This window comes from Physella acuta, unplaced genomic scaffold (genome assembly GCF_028476545.2).
Source record: "Physella acuta isolate Inbredline_101_S28 unplaced genomic scaffold, ASM2847654v3 ptg000441l, whole genome shotgun sequence".
Classification (NCBI taxonomy): Eukaryota; Metazoa; Mollusca; class Gastropoda; family Physidae; genus Physella; species Physella acuta.
Genome location: NW_026731960.1, coordinates 12,356 through 31,362, shown reverse-complemented (window position 1 = coordinate 31,362; position 19,007 = coordinate 12,356). Strand labels below are relative to the sequence as shown.

General features: G+C 35.2%; 1 protein-coding gene across 3 annotated transcripts; it reads left to right on the top strand.

Moving 5' to 3' along the window:
- Nucleotides 1-1,129: 1,129 nt before the first annotated feature.
- Nucleotides 1,130-18,564, top strand: LOC131943095 (uncharacterized). 3 transcript variants are annotated; one of them, XM_059303117.1, is made up of 11 exons: nucleotides 1,130-1,440; nucleotides 9,861-9,989; nucleotides 11,495-11,602; nucleotides 13,093-13,150; nucleotides 13,398-13,520; nucleotides 14,116-14,190; nucleotides 14,599-14,673; nucleotides 15,265-15,485; nucleotides 15,608-15,773; nucleotides 15,923-16,108; nucleotides 17,232-18,564. In XM_059303117.1, exons 1-11 carry the CDS (start codon nucleotides 1,393-1,395, stop codon nucleotides 17,258-17,260), a joined length of 1,218 nt encoding a protein of 405 aa, XP_059159100.1. In that variant the 5' UTR covers nucleotides 1,130-1,392; the 3' UTR covers nucleotides 17,261-18,564. The 3 variants fall into 3 exon arrangements, with proteins under 3 accessions (XP_059159100.1, XP_059159099.1, XP_059159101.1); XM_059303116.1 differs by having other exon boundaries at nucleotides 14,596-14,673; XM_059303118.1 differs by lacking the exon at nucleotides 1,130-1,440 and adding an exon at nucleotides 8,433-8,500 and having other exon boundaries at nucleotides 14,596-14,673.
- The last annotated feature ends 443 nt before the right edge of the window (nucleotides 18,565-19,007 follow it).

The following is a 19,007-nucleotide window of genomic DNA, read 5'->3' as shown; positions in this document are numbered from 1 at the left end:
ATACCTAAAACAATGTTCTTGCTAATACATGTTAACTATAAATCTTTAAAATGAGGCGCTATTATCAAATAGTTGTTCCTCGATAGGTTTTCTTTTTGTGAAACCGTTTCCGAAAACGAAGTGTCTACTCGGAATAAGATTTTTCGGCAAAAGATAGTTCTGCGCATGCGCAGTGACCTATGGCTAGGGTTAGGGCTAGAATGAGGGTTAGGGGTAGGATTAGGGATAGGGTTAGGGATAGGATTAGGGCTAGGGATAGGATTAGGGCTAGGGTTAGGATTAGGGCTAGGGTTAGGGATAGGATTAGGGATAGGGTTAAGGATAGGATTAGGGTTGGTATTAGGGTTCTGCGGTTGTAAACACACGCATGCGCAGTACCATCGAAAACATCGCCGCTAAGGCAAGTCGTAGTTTCTCTCCATTGCCCATGCGTATCGCATGCGCATCTTATTCCGACTAGAATCGGCCTTCCGAAAATGATACAAGTTGACATGTGTGCATAGTTTCGCCACATTCAACCTCCTACGCCCCCCCCCCCCCCCCCCCCTGTGTAAATTTAAATCCGTAATTGTTGCGAGTAAGCTTAGAGACTGGAGTTGCTAGACTTACGCCTAATAATACTTTCCTGTCGATATATCAACTTGAATCTCTGGACCTGTTTTGTAATGTTAATAGCTACTTTGTGTTATTGAATGGTGTGGGTTTTTTTTAGAGAAGATTTTTTTGCCCACTGATAGTTATCTATTAATAAATTATCTGTTTTAGTTCGCAAAATATAACATCAGTATATCGATTTTAAAATATATTCAATAGTAACTTCTCCCATACATTACTGGAGTAGACCAAATTGATAAAGCTAAATAAGGTATTTTTGTTAATTTTGGGGAACAATTCTGAAAAATATAATAGACCGTATGCCGCGCAACGGAATAGTCTGTTAGCCACAAACTGTGTGCTTTAAATAGTACGTCTATTAAAAATTGAATCTATAGACCGGATGTGATCGTTCGTAAAAGTTTATTAGGCATAATAAGATGAAAATAACACAGGAAGTAATCTTCATGGAAACTAATGTCAAGGACGATGTCGCCTCGTAGGCACGTAATTGACTGTTAATAGTTTTTATGCATATATTTGTATTGTTGGCGTCTAGTGAAGTCGGCGAGAATCAGCATGAAAGTGTTCAAACGGCTGCACAGAGAGGAAGGAAAGTAGGGTGCATTGGCCAGTAGATTCTAAATTTTATTTTATATAGCTTGAAAATATAAAACAGAGATGCCTAAGATAGCTTCTTAGGGGGTCTACACTGCTTGACACCGCTCTTAGCTCTTCCTCCTGTAAAAGCAGCTTGAGAACACCGTGTGCCTAACTCAACTTTGCAGATAGCCGATAATGCAAAGATCTTTCTATCTACGGCAAAGGCTTAAGAGTGATGAAAAAGTAAGATTTATATATAGTTAAAATAATAGTTCAATATATGGTTCTATATAGTTCAATATATAAAACTTTACAACATAAAAAAAAGAAAAAAAAATAGTTTTATGTTTAATAGTTTATCTTTAATAGTTTTTATGTAGCCAGTTTAGGACGCATTTTAAAAACCGCCTTTCTTGCCATTAGCAGACATTTAGACTGTAAAATTGTAAGCAGGTCATTTTAAAAGTCGACGTCCTTACTGCCCACCGCTAACTGCGACGAGTATTTTGACACTGCTCTAGAGACTTGCTGTAGTGGAACGTGTCGTCTAAGCCTGCTAAGGCACCATTTCTGTTCTTAACTGTTTTGCAACAGTGCCGAGGGTTTATAGTACATCTGTGACTTCGTTAGTAAATATCCTGGTGAGATGTACTCTCGTGGCCAGCTGCTTAGGCATCTCAGCTTACAGCTGGTCTGGCCTCTCACAAGAAAGGATTTTCCTATTCCACCCTTAGCTGCTATATGTCCGTCGCCAAATATCGAGGGTCCATTTAGTTGTTATCTGTGGGTGCAGAAAATCTATATAAGGCGTCCTCAAATGACCCACGCTAGTCATCACCCATTCTAGGGATAACTCTGTCTAGGGATAACTCTGTCTAGGGATAACTTTGTCTAGGGATAACCCTGTCTGAGAATAGCTCCATGGGTTCAGTGGTTCCACTTACAAGTAAGGATATTCTATCGCGCACTGTTAAAAAAAGGTGATACAGAACCCTCGACAGACAGCAAATGAGGAACTCAGGCGGCTAGCACATGTTTATGTCATGAGCACATTAGTTTGGGTTTGGCACCTGATTTTCAAGGGATGGCTGTCAAACTTTGCTTGTGTGCTTTGGCTTAAATTTAAGTGTTAAAGAAAAATATAATAACCGTAATGATAATTATTAATTATACACTGATAATAAGAAAAATAGAATTTTTAAAATTCCCATCATTCAACCATTTGGTAAAACAGATTTTCCACCATTCAGAGAATTTTGGTTTCATTTAATAGTGGTAATTCCCACCACTGAACTATCTTCTTAAAACAGTTCAACATTCTCATAATGTACGAAAAGATTTCCATCTACTGTTACAAACAACGCCAAAAAAAAAAAAAAAAAAAAAAACTGCCTGTCGAAGGAAGTCCACCCCCTCTCCCCCCACGAAAATATCAAGTGCCCACCTGTGAAAAAAGTCTGAAAGAAACACTGAATACAACGGTGTGTGTCTGTTAAACGAGCTGACTCAGTCGCCCTCCTTACGGTAACAGACTTCTCCATTCTTGGTTGCATCCATCTACCCAACAACGCTGAATCATTTACAATCTCAGGGTCTTGCATATAAGACAAGGAACATAACATGCGTTACGAAAACACTTGACTAAATAAAACAAAGGCTTGCTACAACGGTGAATACTAATATTTTAATAATTATGTAGGGCCTATACTATTTATACAGTCTGTTCTAAATTATTATGAAATCTGACAAAACAGTTTCTCATGTTTTTACGATAAAGTCCCATACATTTTTCCAGAAGAGGCCAACGCAGAATCCAAGAATAAACTTAAACAACTTCTTGAGTCTAGCTTGAACTCTGCCGCCACGATTTTCGTCATCGTTGACAACCAAATTATTTTGTGCAACCAGAAACAAAAGTCCATACCCTGTAAAAATACAATAAATATAAATTAAAAAAAAAACCTTAAAAAAAAAAACATCAGCAAATATATTAGGACTAACAAACAGACCTACAAATTAATTATTTACATATACATTCAAAATCCTATAACTTGAGTACTATTTCAGATAGATAAATGAAATTTCATAAGTTAGTAAAAGATCTAATTATCTGCCTTCTGTCAAATTTTGAGTAATTTCCGTTGACCGGAAGTAGTAATTTACGCTATTTCCGATTTCTCAAAAAAAACGCATGTGAATTTATAAAGTACTAATAATATTGCGCACTATTATGCACATTTTATTTGGCGTTTACTTGATGTGCAATTCTCTACGAGATTTTATTCTATTTTAAAAAGTTTAAGTTTTTAAAATGGCTTAAAAATCATGTCTATATCCCGAGTTGCTATCCCCTGTTGTTTCATATAAGAATATTCAAGAAAGTTCAGGGATCACGCCCGGTTGTTTTTTTTTTTTTTTTTGCACGATTACAAGACTTTCTCTATACTTCGTATATACGAGAAAGTAAAAAGAACTGAAGTTCCCGATTCTTTGTGTCACAAATGTGTGCACACAAAAAATTAAACACCGTGACGAGATGACGCACACGTCGGATAAGAATAGACTAGAAAAGTGGTTCCAAAAGTGGTTCCACTTTGTGTTGCCAGAAAGCATATTTTTGAACCAAAATTTATTATTTTATAACATTTGTGAAATAAGTGCAAAGTCACTTCCGGTTTTACTAAGGCTAAAAACATTTAAACACAAAATTACTAATAATATAATAGTAATTTACAAAACATTTTAATTTTAATTTGGATTAGTATAGTCAGGGTGTTGTGGTGAAAGGGGATGTTATATTATTTAATATAAATAAACTACTAGGCTATATTCCATTGTAATATTAAGTAAAGTGTAATTAATATCAACATTTAATATAGGCCTAATCAATCTAGATCGACCTCTGACTATGGGGTCATCTATTAACGATGTCACAACGATGCCAGACCTCCCCCTTCCCCAAAAAAGTAAACCTAAGCCAACCCCCCCCCCCTTCCCCCCCCCCCCCCCCCCCCCCCGCTATTTTGTTTTTAAAGCAGCGATTTTCATAAAATATTTAGACCTATGGGCTTTTCCAACATTCAATGTAGGCCTATTGATGAATTATTTTATAACAATTTATAAAACAACTTTTAATAATGCAAATAAGGGCTTAAATTCAGTTTCTTAACGTGAGTGTTTGTTGAACATGGAAAAGTGTCATCTTACTTTCTGAACCCCCTCCCGCTTGACCAGAGGCGTAGCGACCCTTGCCGGCGCCAAACCTTTAGATTTGCACCCCCCTCAAGATTTTGATTTGCACCCCCCTCAAACTTTCGATTTGCACCCCCCCCCCCTCTCAAGATTTCGATTTGCACCCCCCCCCCTCAAACTTTTGATTTGCACCCCCCTCAACCTTTTCAATTTATTTTTCCAACCCATTTTGGCGCCCCCTAAGGTCGGCGCCCGGGGTCATATGTCGTCGTCCCCCGTCCGTCCCCCCCCCCCCCCGCTACGCTACTGCCCTTGACACAAAGGTCCAAATCTCCCCCACCGAGACCACTACAACATTTTGCTATAATTTATAGGATATTCATTAATTAGTCATACAAACCTAATTACATTTGTTGTTTTGATGGTATCTCTGCCATTACAATTATAAAATAGTTTATCTTAACTCAACATTTCCCCTAACCTCATTTGCTACAGCTGCCTATCCTTTATAGAAAACATATTTTCCTCAAATATCTGGAATGCATCTGATCAGCAAGTATTTTTCTTTTGTAATATATAAACAATTACAACATGTTCATAAACTTGCACGGCCAATAACAACACATTACCAGGAAACAGGCAGTGATTATAGTTTGTTGTATTTGTGGTTGATGGTTAGTTATCAGCCATGCTTCACTAAGCCTGGTCTACATTTAAATGCTGGTATTTGTGGTATGGCTAGAATTGAGAAAAACCCATATTCTTGATTCTTCCCTTATCATTATGTTTTACAGCTATGATAGATATATGCAAATGTAAGACTTATAGTGGGGCTACATATTTGTGAACACATTTGCTAAAGCAAAAGTTCTTGAGTTGAAATTTTAATCCTTTAGGTTGTCTCTGATTCAAATTCAAAGCATCTTTAACTGGTACCTGACTGGTTATGGACAGCAAAACTTAGTAAAAGCTGTTTGACATTTTGCTGACCATACAATTTATTAATATGGAAGGGCAACAAAACTAGGTGAAATCTACTTCAGCACCATATTCTTAAAAACTATTTATAGTTTAAGTTAATTATTGAATAAAGGTAGCAATAATTAGTTTCCGCATACACCAGCACACACAACCAGTGCTGAAAAAGAAAAACATAACAAAGTTTATATTTTCTTTTTTTAATTACCATATTCATTCAGAATATAAAAAAAATAATTGTTCAATATGAACAAGTTTTCTTGGGTCCAACATGTATCCTTGGATCAGTTTTTAAATTGAGCTTCATCTTGACTTTTTTTCTTCTCTGTATGCAGTTGTATAATCCACAGTATCTAAAAAAACATAAATAAATTTCATAAACTGTTATATTAAACTCATTATGTTTACATACTTTCAACTCTTAAGGTTATAAATAAAAATATTTGTCTGTCTTATAAAGATCATAAAGCAATGATGTGTATATATGTATTGGATTGTATGGGCTATCTAACCATTACCATTCATTACAAATTTAGGTCTAATAGTTTACTTTTAATATTTTAATGTAAGGAGTTTGTCATAAAATACAATAGGCCTTCAAAAGAGTCCAAAAGTCATGTATATATCATTAAAAAAAAAGAAAAAGGTATCAATAAAGATCTACTACTTATGTTTAGCCACCTCAGGAATTAGTTGAAAATTGATATTCAAACTAGGCTACTATAACTATCATTAATTCATACACATACTAGAATAAATATTAGGATAATTATATTAATTTGATTAGTAAGTTAATCCATCTATGACAATTGACACCTTTTGGCTTTATCAACTATTCTGCATTTTAAATTCTAAAGATCACTACATAAGACTAAGAGTAGACTAAGTCATATATTAAGTTAATTAAGTAGAACTAAAATAAGACAGCTATTTACTAGTAAGCCTACTCTTCTATTCAGTAATTTTTACTATTATTATTAGAGGCCTAAAATTACTGTAAGACTACTAATCTAGATATTTAATGTACTAGTCTGTAACCTTTTATTTAGGCTACATGTAATTTTTACAGTTTAAAATTGTAGCCTTATTAAGCCTAGTTAACTTTGCTTAAATTACATACAAATACTAAATACCTACCCAATCACAGGCCTACTAGACTACTACTAAGCTACTACATCTAAATCTACAGTCTAGATAGGCCTACTGAACTAAAAGTAATATGACAACTGTAAAAATTAAGCATACTTTATTTTTTTTACAATACTATTTTAAGCCTATAGACCTACTGCTATTAAATATGAATCTATTATTAGTTATTAGACTAACATAAGTCATCATAAGTCTAATTAGTAATTACCTCTAACTAGGCCCTAATCATATTATATTAACAATGTAAGTATTAGTATTAGGACTGTCATCTGTAAATAAAATGTATTTTGTACAGATCTAGTAATTTAGTGGTAAGTATTAACTATTAAAATTATTTTAATATAGAAATTATTGGCCTACTAAATAATTGATTCACTTATGTCATGATTTTGCAATTATGAGGTTGTTTGTATTATAATATAGTAACAGTATAGAGTAACTATACTTACTAATAACTACTACTATAGTAAATATATTTTACAAGTAGGCTCTAACTAATTAGACTAATCATTTATTAGACTAGGCGTATGTAGTGCCCTACTAACTAATTACTAAGGACTAAGATTAACTATTTACTATATGACTATATGACTAGTCTCTAAAACTAGTCTATACCAGCTACACATTTATAATAATAACATTAATAATATAAACTATGGGCCTAATTTATTTAACTTATCTATTATTACTATTAACTTAAAATACTTCAATATAGATCTACTTATTGAATTGTTTAATACAGATTTTTATAAAATATATAACTTCTAGATCTAGACTAGAGTAGATCTCTTATTTTCTACTACTTGACTTATACTTAATAGATCTACTCAGTAGATCTATTAAGTATAAGTCTAGTAGAAAATAAGTAGACTACTGTTGTACAATAAAAAGTTACTTAACTAACTATAAGATCTAGCTAGACCTATAGATCTAGTTAGTATTAGTATTATAAAGTATTATTGAGTATTACGTTTATAAATTAGAATAGATCTAGATCTAGACTAGATCTAGTGTTTTTATATTTAATAAATAATTAAACACATTAAAAAGCCGTAACATACTAGATCTAGAACTAGATCTACTACTAGATCTAGATCTAGAATCATCTAGATTAGATCTAGATGGATTTAGATCTACTAGTATTTAGATCTAGTATCATCTAGAAATCTAGAATAGATCTAGATTCTAGATCTAGATTCAAGACTAGATCTAGATCTAGATAATAGTTAATAGATTCTAGATCTAGAATAGATCTCTAGAGTACTCCTCCTAGAATCTAATATTAGATTCTCGATATAAATCTATTATAGTCTAGATGGATAGTCTCTAGATCTAGAATCTAGATCTCTAGCTTAGTTAGTATAGTTAGTAGAGTAGAGCACTCACAGAACTCTAACAAAAATAATGAAACATGCGTTAAAAACATTCTACAAAAACATTGGTAACAATTAATAAGAATAATGTTAGATATTAGTAATCTGAGCATAACAGTCATAAAAAAATAAGCCAACTATAATGAAAATGAATACAAACGAATTTTAAAAGCCTGAATCGAAATGAAAATATTCCCTTGTTCGCCATTTTGTTTTCTTAGATCACCATGTCCGTATTTAATATTTATCATGGACAATAAATGTTATGACTCTAATCTTTTTACTCTCCCTGGCCAGTTCAGTTCAAGGTGGGATTGATGGCGGTTTTATTAAATATTTAAATTTATACAATAATTCAAAATCATTTTCAACGGCTTATGTTCAATACAAAAATCTGAAAAGGAGTGTAATCGATGGTTCCTAATCGACTTTAATTTTTAAAATTGTAGCTATAATTTTATCGCTTGCCATATTTTAAAAAATAATTTTTTAAAAATTATGATTTAAAAAAAAAAGAAAAAATTTAAAAAGTATGATTACATAGACTTTTCCAGTCTCGGTGTACGTAAAGCAAACGACTCACTTTTTATATTAAAATGTCGTCTTCTAAGGTAAGGATTTCTTCACTTCACTCTAGCCTTACATCGGAGTGGATTGAGATAATTTTCTTAAAATACACATCTTACCAGCGATAAAACAAATAAACTTGCCACAAGCTTTACAGCACGCGATGCCTGAGATAGAACAGAGTGGCAACCATACGTCATCAAAGTTTGTAGAGTCCATTTTGTTTGGGCCTTGTCATTTTGATTTATATTTTATAGACGATCTCACAAGGCTGTTGAAATAGATTATTGAAGATTAGAAAAGATTAGAGAAGATTAGAGAAGCTTATATGGTAAAATCACGATATAGGCCTAGCGTCGGAAATTATTGGGTAATGTAATGTTCGTTGAGTTTCGGTAACATTCGTTACTGTATAGATTTTCTAGATTATTTGACCGGTGGAAGAAAAATAAAGTCAAGTGCATTAAATTAATGTTTTAACTTAATTTAATGTTTAACTGACAAAAAATTAGCAACAATTAGATCTAGTAAATCTAAATATTATTAATAAAGTCGAGTGTAGTAATTAATGTGTTTTTTTTTTAAGAAACAGAAAAAACCTTCAGAAGATTTGCGACAACCAGCTCTAGTTCTGTTAGTAAATAAGACGATTAGATTAACTAAAGTTAAAAGTAGTAAGAATAACTAGAATAATGTTTAGTAGCAGCAATAATTAGCACATACACTTAAATTAATTAGAAATACAAAATAATTAGCAAAACAGTATTTAAAATGCAACTAAAATCAATCCTTGCACATTTTTAAACATTATGTATTAAAAATAATATGGCGGCAAATAAATGATGGTTTACAGTATTTCCGGTGGTTTCCGGAACGGCTCGACAGACTACGCCATGGTTTTACTGTTTTTTACTGCTGTACAGTTCCGGAATAATAACAATGCTGTTGTAGTGTGAACTTGTGTTGATAAAAGAATGCTGTTGTAGTGTGAACTTGTGTTGATAAACTAATGATGTTGTTGTGTAAACTAGTGTTGTATAATTCAGTGTTGAAAATCAGTGCGGCTGTTGTTGTTGTTGTATATATCAGTATTGATGGTGTTGCCTACACCGTGTTGTTTTACATAAATCAGTAAAATTCGAGTTTTAACAATATTACCTCAAATACTATTGTTTCCCATAATTAATCGGTTTGTATTTTAATATTACAAAGAGCAGTTCTCCCTCTTTAAAGTATCCTTATATCGTATTTGTACTCCACTTCAAGTTAATTACGCGCATCTGTCCTTAATCGTGTTTGTATAATATGATTACTGGCCTCACTTTCACTACTAAAGAGCATTAACATGATACCACGTAGTGCAATGTTGTTGTGCGCATGTTCAGTTGTATCTGTGTTCCACAGCTTCTGTCGCTACTTATTCTGGGACTGGAGCGGATGAAGGGCTTCATGACGTCATCAGTACTGTGGACCTACTGGACTGTGATGCTCTTAGTTTCAATCGTGCCTTTTTACAGTAATATCATTGATGAGGTGAGTGTGGGAATGGAGTGTGGGAATAGTGCGGGTGTGGGAATAGTGATGTCTAGTGGTTAGACAAACTTATTGAGGAGGTGAGTGTGGGAATAGTTTGGGTGTGGGAATAGTGTGGGTGTCGCATGGTCTAGTGGTTAGACAACATCATTGAGGAGGTGAGTGTGAGAATAGTGTGGGTGTGGGAATAGTGATGTCTAGTGGTTAGAACAACTCATTGAAGAGTTGAGTGTGGGAATAGTTTGGGCGTGGGAATAGTGTGGGTGTGGGTGTCGCGTGGTCTAGTGGTTAGACATCATTGAGGAGGTGAGTGTGGGAATAGTGTGGGTGTGGGAATAGTGTAAGTGTGGTAATAGTGGTCTTGTGGTTAGACAACCCCCCCCCCCCAACCCATCCCCCAACATCAAATGTGACAGAAAGCAAAATAATATCTTGTATTTAATTATTCCCCAACCCGCAGCTCTCATATCCAAGTTGGGGGGGGGGGGGAATGACTAGCATGTCTATTTCTAACCTCATCCCATTCACCCCTCGTTAAAATCCCCTCCCCCTGCTGGACATACAATGGACAGGCTCAGTGACCTCTACATTGGTGCTAGAGAACTTGATTTAACATCCGGTTGCTGCCGCCAGCACCTTATATCTCGGGGTCAGTTGTGGACAATAATTAGAGCCTAATTATCAACGTCCTAGACATTCTGAGAAAATATCAGGGATAAAAGAATATGCATCACCCAGAAGCTACTTTAAGCAAGTGGTACAATTTGTTTATTTACTTGAGCGGCTTTTTGTGTTTTTGCCGTAGAACGGTGTATCATTGGGGTCAAATGGGCCGTTAGCCTTCATCAAGCTAGATTTTTAAAAAAATTCATTTATACAGCGCCTGTTTGCATTGCCATGTTCACTTGAGTATTGCAGTTTTCATCATCGGCAAGTGAGGACTGATAACGACAAATTCTGTAAAGCTTTCATGGTTTTTTTTTCCCCCAACACGTACTTTCATTAATTTAAGGAGTGCAAATGTGTAACCAATTAATGATTCTATGTTCTGCCTTACCCTGAAGCCACTCCTGTTATACAATATTTGTTACCATTTTATTTGATCATAAGCTTTGTTTGGTAAATCAGCCTTTTTAAATTTGCCTTATTCCAAGATGCATAGTGTTAACAAAATGAAATTTTCATTGATTATAAAATCAATAATTACGAACAGCTAACAGTTTTTTTTTATTTCAAGTACCTTCAAATATTATTTGTTAGATTTAATAAATATAAAAATGTAACACTGTGTTAGTAGCTTATAATTATTTTTATTTAATACTAAAGAAAAATAAATTTTATTTTCATAAGTGTTGAATGTAATTATATTTAAGCTACTCGAGAGAATGCTTATAGGTTGTTTCCCTTGTCTATTATTATTGTTTTCAATGGGAAGTAACTAACACAGTTAAAACCCTATTGGTGCTCAGTCATGTAAAAACTGGACGTGTCATGTCTGTCCCCAGCTTGAGTCCATATACAACGCCAGCTTCGTTCTGTTCAATGTTTACTGCGGGTTCCTGGTCCTGAGGTTCATAGAGAAACGCTCCAGAGTCTACCAGGATCTCTCGAAGGTAGGTCCGGCTATCAGTCCGACTATCAGTATGGCAGTCTGTCCGGCAGTCAGTCCTGCAGTCAGTCCGGCTATCAGTCCGGCTAACAGTCCGGCAGTCTGTCCGGCACACAGAAACTTCCGCACACAGAAAAAGTATCGGCGAAGGTCGTTAGTTTTGTAAGCTGCACTAGACATCTTTTTCTTTTAATGAAAATTCATTGACACCATTGACATATGTTACATCTTTTGCGGCAGCCTTAATTAGTGCGTTGGGCTTGTATGAAAACTCACTTCGAACTAACGCAATTACATGCTATTTATTTTAACATGACAAGGTAAGCGTCACCCAACTGTTGTGATGTGAGGTGAGGACAGGGTCGACACGAAGTCTGTATATAATTAACTTCTTTATTGTTTGAAAGTACAAACGAGACCTAGACTGCCTATTATAGAATGGACTGCCAAACTTTCCTAACCACACCATTTATACCCTACCTAACCTCTAAATTTCCTGCGCTATATGTTACTTCTCTATCAATCGTTCCTATTCTACAGAATTGTGTGTACTATTTATTTACATTCTTTAATCTCAATATAACTAAAATAGACTATAGTTTGAAGGGTAATGAAAACATGTAAACCAAAGGGTCGCTACTCTAAATCTATGCGAATACTTATATTTAACAATCCTAACACATACCAAAACATGTACTGAACAGCATAATAGGCAGCATGTGGCCTATATAACAGAAGAGCTATGGTTGTTGATATCAGTTTGCGTTCGTCCGGTAAACATTTCAGTAAAAGACCTTCAAAAACCTTCCATAACTTTTGATAAGGAAACAAAGAGAGATGAAGTTTTATTATAACATCAGGCTTTGACTTAGACCTACTCCAATTGGCATCAGAGGCGTAGCGACCCTTCCCGGCGCCCGGGGACAAACTTTCCGATTTGCACCACCCCCCCTCAAGATTTCGATTTGCACCCCCCCCTCAAACTTTCGATTTGCACCCCCCTCAACATTTCGATTTATTTTTCCAACCCATTTTGGCGCCCCCTAAGGTCGGCGCCCGGGGACATATGTCCCCCTCCGCCCCCCCTCGCTGCGCTACTGATTGGCATCCACATTGTTAAACTGATAACCATGATTAAACTGATTAATGTTGGGCTCAATTGGATCAATGAACTAACCTTATGCCAAACCAGTTTGAAAGTTCGAAAAAATATTTTTGTTAAAAAAATTGCCATTTTGACACACATTTCAGCTATGTAATTATAATATGTAATGGACAGCATACTTTAACTATTGGACCGACCTACTATTTCCAACCCTCTTACACTGCGCTGTGCCGCGCGTTGTCTCCTCAACTTCACCCTATAACAGTTTTGATATATTATATATATATATATATATATGTGTGTGTTTGTGTGTATTTATTTATATATATATATATATATATATATATATATATATATATATATATATATATTTTTTTTTTTTTTTTCAGATGTTATTTATACCTATAAAGATGTTATTATTGATAACATTGTTTCATGGAGCAACAGGTAATTTTTTTTGAAAATATTTTATTTAAGGCTAATCATCTGTTAAACATAAAGAGCCAAATGTAGGAGGTATATATATATATATATATATATATATATATATATATATATATATATATATAAAGACTAAGATATAGGTTAAGACTAGCACTAGAAATATTGTTGTTAAAATTCATCTAGTATAAATATATGTATATACATATAGGCCTACCAAACTAAATAAATACAGTCTATTTCATCTTTATAGCTATTGAAATAGCCAATTCCAGCATTGAAGAGCAGTTACCAGTTAGCTGGACAAAAAGAAATCCTAGATCAATAAATAAACCACTATTTTTCCTAGCGTTAATTGCTACACTGATAATGACAGGTAAAGTGTAGTATTTTTAAACGTAAGATAGCTAAGATAATAGTGTAACAGATATGTGGGGGGTACGAGTTCAAAACACATCACGACCATGTTACATTTTTTTTTCATTTTTTTATTTAGATGTCAATTATAAAGTTGCCTATCGGGACGTAGCGGGACACAGAGCAGATGAAGTAGAGTTCATCTGTTTCTGTGTCCTCAGCATATGAAGGGATAGTGTGGTCTGAGCCATGCTCCGCTGAAATTTTTTTAACGATAAAGACGTATTGTCTAAGGCTTGGCGGAACACTGGGCAGGTAAAGTAGTTGGGTAGGTGTAGACTTCACCTGTGAGGTCACCATATTAAGGTATAATGTGGTCAGACCCATGCTCAGCCGTAATATGTGTTTTTAAAAGACAAAAATGTCTGAAGTGTGACGTCTTTTTGAATGTGGGGGTCTGGTTTTTTTTATGACGATAGGTAACAGACGTGATGTCATTTATGGATGACCCCCGAAAACCACAGTTATCCAGAGGTTGACGGGTAGTCTAGTCATTTCAATAATTTGTGCAATGTGATAATTACTTTAAAAAGTATTGTTTAATCTGTATGCAGGAAGACTCCTTTGGAGATACAGGTTTCTACTACAAAACAAAATACGCTTAGCTCGGGGGAATGGCTCTAGAACAGGTAAATGTCCTGTCAGCTAATCTTTGCACATTAAAATCATCTCGGTCGTAGATCATTTGATCATATGATAATCATGTACAAATGACAATACCGTTTCATCATGTTGATCAATTATTTTAATAAAGTTGGGGGGGGGGGGGGGCAATTAGGCTAAAGAAAGTTCAACATAAGCTCTATTGCCTTATTGCACTTTTAGTGAAGTTGCACATGTTGCATCACTATTAATTAGTCGCAAACACATTATCAGTCTAGAATTTTCAAAAGAAAAAAAGTCTGGAAATGTATAGAAAAAGTCTGGAGTTTCTTTTTGAAAATACTGTACTAACCCTGCATACTGTACAATGATTTCCATAATTTGAGCAATATTATAATTATTTGAAAAATTATTGTTCAATCTGTATTAAGCAGGAAACATCTCGGCACACCAACCACCGCTACAAGGCACAGATGATGCCGGTAGAGGCTCATTTCCAAATGGAATTGGTAAATATCCTTTCAACGTATTCACCGGAGTTTTAGAAAACTGTTTTTATAAATTGTAATAGAAATTGATAAAAATTGGTAAATATCCTTTCAGCAAATCTCTGCACATTCAAATCATCTCGGTCGTAAATCCTATGATAATCATTTTGCTCTTAACTAACGAGAAAAATATCGATGTTTAAAAAAAAAATCCAACTGCAATTTTGAGGGGGGTTGTAGGATGAGGTGTGACGTCATTTTAGGGGGGGGGGGGATCTGGCTTTTTGTGACGATGTGTGATGGAGGGGGGGTGGGGTAAAAATCGTCAAAAAAAGCGTGACGTCCTTTATGGATGACCCCTAAAAATTTCTCGGGCGACCATAGGAGCCATAGCATTCACATAATAAGCCGGGGCGCCAAATTGCACCCTGTCAGGGGTGAATTTGAATTTTTTCCCTGCAGAAACCTTCTCGGGAGTAATCTCATCAACGTCACAAAGTTTCATGCCGATTTGATGAATTGTGTAGCAATGCATATAAAACAGACAGACAAACACACATGCATACATTGATTTTCATATGTATAGATTTGTCTATTTACAAACTTTTTCAGACTTTTTGGTTGATGTTCGCGCAGACCTACTTTTTGTAATAGATGGATCAATGAGCATCCCCCGACATCACTATGATAAAATTGTACGTTTTTGTGCGCTGTTAATATGGAAGTTTCCAGTTCGTGAAAGAAAGTTAACAACAGCCTGTATTGTCGTTTGTGACAACCCGGTGATAAAAGGAAGATTTAATGAATTTTCCTCTAGAAACGTAGCAGCATTAGTAAGAAAAATATGTGCTGTACATTATGAATAATTAAGCCTTAAGATAATTATGCGATAATCATTCCTTGTGAATAGATGTAAAGAAAATAAATTAATAACTTATAAATAATCTCATTACAGGATATGTTAAAAATTCAACAACCGATTGGACAAACAGCCAGGGCTGACAGAGCCCTTCAATGTGTGTTAAGCGAAAGGCTATTTTCTACTGAGCAAGGGGCAAGTCCTAAGTCAGTCAAAATTGTTGTCTTGGTGACTCATTTGCAGCCTTCCCCGATCACCCCATGTAAGTTTTTTGTGTCAATTGATCTTTTTTGTTACAGCATAGTCATTTTTGTGTCTATTGGTCTTTGGGGAGCCTTTAAGTAATAATATTTGAAATATGAAATAAAGTGAATGGATATGAATGTAATAACCGTTTTTGTTTCGATTTAGGCATTCGCATATCTCGCGAGATTCGAAAATGTGGTATCAACATAATAGCAGTAGCTATCGCTGGCAAAGAACCCATTATTGCCCAGTTGGTTGAATTGACTGGTGATGAGCAGAATGTGTTTTCTACTCTGGACTTTGACAGTCTGCCACACCTGGACAATCACATACTATCAAGAGCACGGAAGTGTAAGATAACATTTAAAATATTTAACTAACAATATTTCTACCTTAGTAATTTCACAGGCTGGTAGAGGTATTGAATTGACCCTGTTCTTCTCAAAATGAATATTTCCTCTCACCTTTTAAATAACAGAGATATAACTTTTCTGAATGATAGCAATTTTAGCTGCAATTTTCCTCCACTAATTTCATTTTCGCATAATTTTCCTCCTATTTTTTTTAATTTTTGCTGATTTTTTTACCACAATCAATGTAGAAAATCGTTATATCAGAATGTAAACATTTGAAGCAATTACATTTCTTAACTTAGACTGTTTATAATTCAAAAGTGCAGCATAAAATCAGCTTTTAAATTTTTTCCACCCCTTTTGCGCCCCCCCCCCCCCAGGGTCAGCACCTGGGGTGCCCCCCTCCCAGAGCTACGCTCCAGCGAGCCTATCTTGTTTGACTGAGCGGAGAGGGGAGGTATAAATCCTCAAAAACGTGACGTCATTTATGAAGGACCCCTAACAATGTATAGCTATTCCAAAAACAGCAATAACGATGTGGTTTGGTTATCAAAATGGTTACTTTGGTTCACGCATCAGACCCTTTCTAATTTCAGTGAATCTGGTCGCTTTCATTTTCCATCACATGAACCTAAAACTTTCAAATTACAATTAATTTAAATCTAGGCTCTTTACAGTTGAAGACCAACATTTTTACATGCCATTCTTTAAAAGAATGTATGGCATAATTTAAAATTGAAAACAACGAGACTAGATAGGTAGAAATTAGCTTAATGTTAAAATAAAACCCAATTGACACTTTTGTTACATTTTAAATTTTTTAAAAGTTATTTACAAGGTGAACATTAAATTGCAATTAGACAAGATTTTCAATGTTGTTTTAGATTAATATAAACTTTTTTAAAAATTTAAAATATAAGCTTCATTAAACATTTGATTAGTACAGTAATAGTATGAGACTGCTTTAAATGCGATAAAAAAATGAAACATTAAAATCTTGTCCTGACGAAAATGTCCCAATTTATTTCCTGGTCTGTTCAAATCCCTAATGTAATTTACATTTCATTTCATTTCATTTAGCAACGATAGGTAAATCTTTGGTATTTTTTTTTTACTTACAGTGTGCAATGACGGCCTTTCAATGGATTAGCAGAGGCCCTATCCAGCACATGCACACATTAAACACATACATTACATGAATACATTATATACACTACATACATTACATATATTACACATATTACATAACTTACATTACATACATTTCATACTTTACATACATACATACATTTCATAAGTAAATACATAACATACACACATTACATACATTACATACATTACATTTCATACATTACATTGTATTTAATACATTACATTGCATTTCATACATTACATATCATTTCATACATTACATTAGGTACACTTGGCCGATAGACAGTGCTACCCTAGCAGAAATTATGAGCACAGCGGTACAAGACCAATGGTCTATTAGCAGAGAGTTCATTACGTGGGGAGTTTAATATAATTATGATGCCGTTGGACCTTCATCCGTCAACAATTGTTTTCCGAGGACTAGCATGCCGTCACGTCCCCCGACTGACTATCTTAGCTGCTTTCAAAATAAGTCGCAGCCGTCCTACGTGCAGCCACAGGGGAACTGTATGTATCCAAATTATGAAATGCCAACCAGCTACAACAACCAGCCTTTCGCCATGCCGAGTGTTATGGCAACCAGCCCGTCGGTATGCCGTATAACTGTGTTAACCAACCAGTAGCCCCACCCTTGTTCAATAGTTGCCCAAAGGTCGAGTTCCAAAGTCAGTCTTGCCCTCCCATGCAAATGGCATGATTTTACAAGGAGAACTGCCATGACGGGAACTTGTGGAACGAGAACCAAATCAGCCAGGGCTGTGTGCCAGGATACCCACAGGACCGGTGTCCCGGGCCTGGTTCAGGCAGCAACATAATGATGACTCAGACAACACATAACACATCGTCAAGACAGTACCATTGTAGCCAACCCTTTGTCAAGTGGGTACAATCTACAGCCTTGTAAACCAACCCTTTGTCAAGTGGGTACAATCTACAGCCTTGTAAACCAACCCTTTGTCAAGTGGGTACAATCTACAGCCTTGTAAACCAACCCTTTGTCAAGTGGGTACAATCTACAGCCTTGTAAACCAACCCTTTGTCAAGTGGGTACAATCTACAGCCTTGTAAACTAACGCTTTGTCACCTGAGAAAATGCCTGCAGTCCCAGAAACCAATGACGCGTCACTGAACAAAAACCTGCAGTGTTGCGGTCAAAGACCTTTTCACATAAGCCTTGGCCAACACAAACAATGTGCTAGTACCTACGTGCAAGTAAACAAAAATCTTATCTTATAGACCTAGTTACACCTGTTAATCTGAATTTAATTTTTAAATAAACTCATCTTATGTTGTTTAGCGTGATTTTGTGTACAAATGCACTTAAAACCATGAAAGAGTCTAAGCAATGTTTGTGAACCGTATCTTTACCTTGTATAATAAATTAAAAAAAAACAACTCATAATCTGTGTATAAAATGTATATATTTTAACAGGCAGTACTCGTGTTAAACCCCCCCCCCCCCCCCCCCCAGATCAACGGGTTAAAAAAAAATAGACTGCGGTCATCCAATCTTGACGTTTTTCTTTTTCAAAATCACAGAGAGCTAGAGCTCTATCCCCTAATATTACTCAAACTATAGTCTTCCACCCATCCACCCAAAATATGGGTTGGTTCGTCCTAAAACAGCGGTTTCTTTCTAAAATGGTACTGAGATTTGTCAACATTGGGTATAGCAGTGGCTTCGGTGAGTCTGGTGTCACCCGGTACGGTTCCTTATTGCGCCCGCCCCTTCAAATAACATTTGG

Excerpts from the sequence above, each read along its gene's own strand:
- LOC131943095 (XM_059303116.1), top strand. The coding sequence starts at position 1,393 with ATGCAAAGATCTTTCTATCTACGGCAAAGGCTTAAGAGTGATGAAAAA. Across the intron at positions 13,151-13,397 it reads ATTGTTTCATGGAGCAACAG|CTATTGAAATAGCCAATTCC; the intron begins GTAATTTTTTTT and ends TCATCTTTATAG. Across the intron at positions 14,191-14,595 it reads GGGGAATGGCTCTAGAACAG|CAGGAAACATCTCGGCACAC; the intron begins GTAAATGTCCTG and ends ATCTGTATTAAG.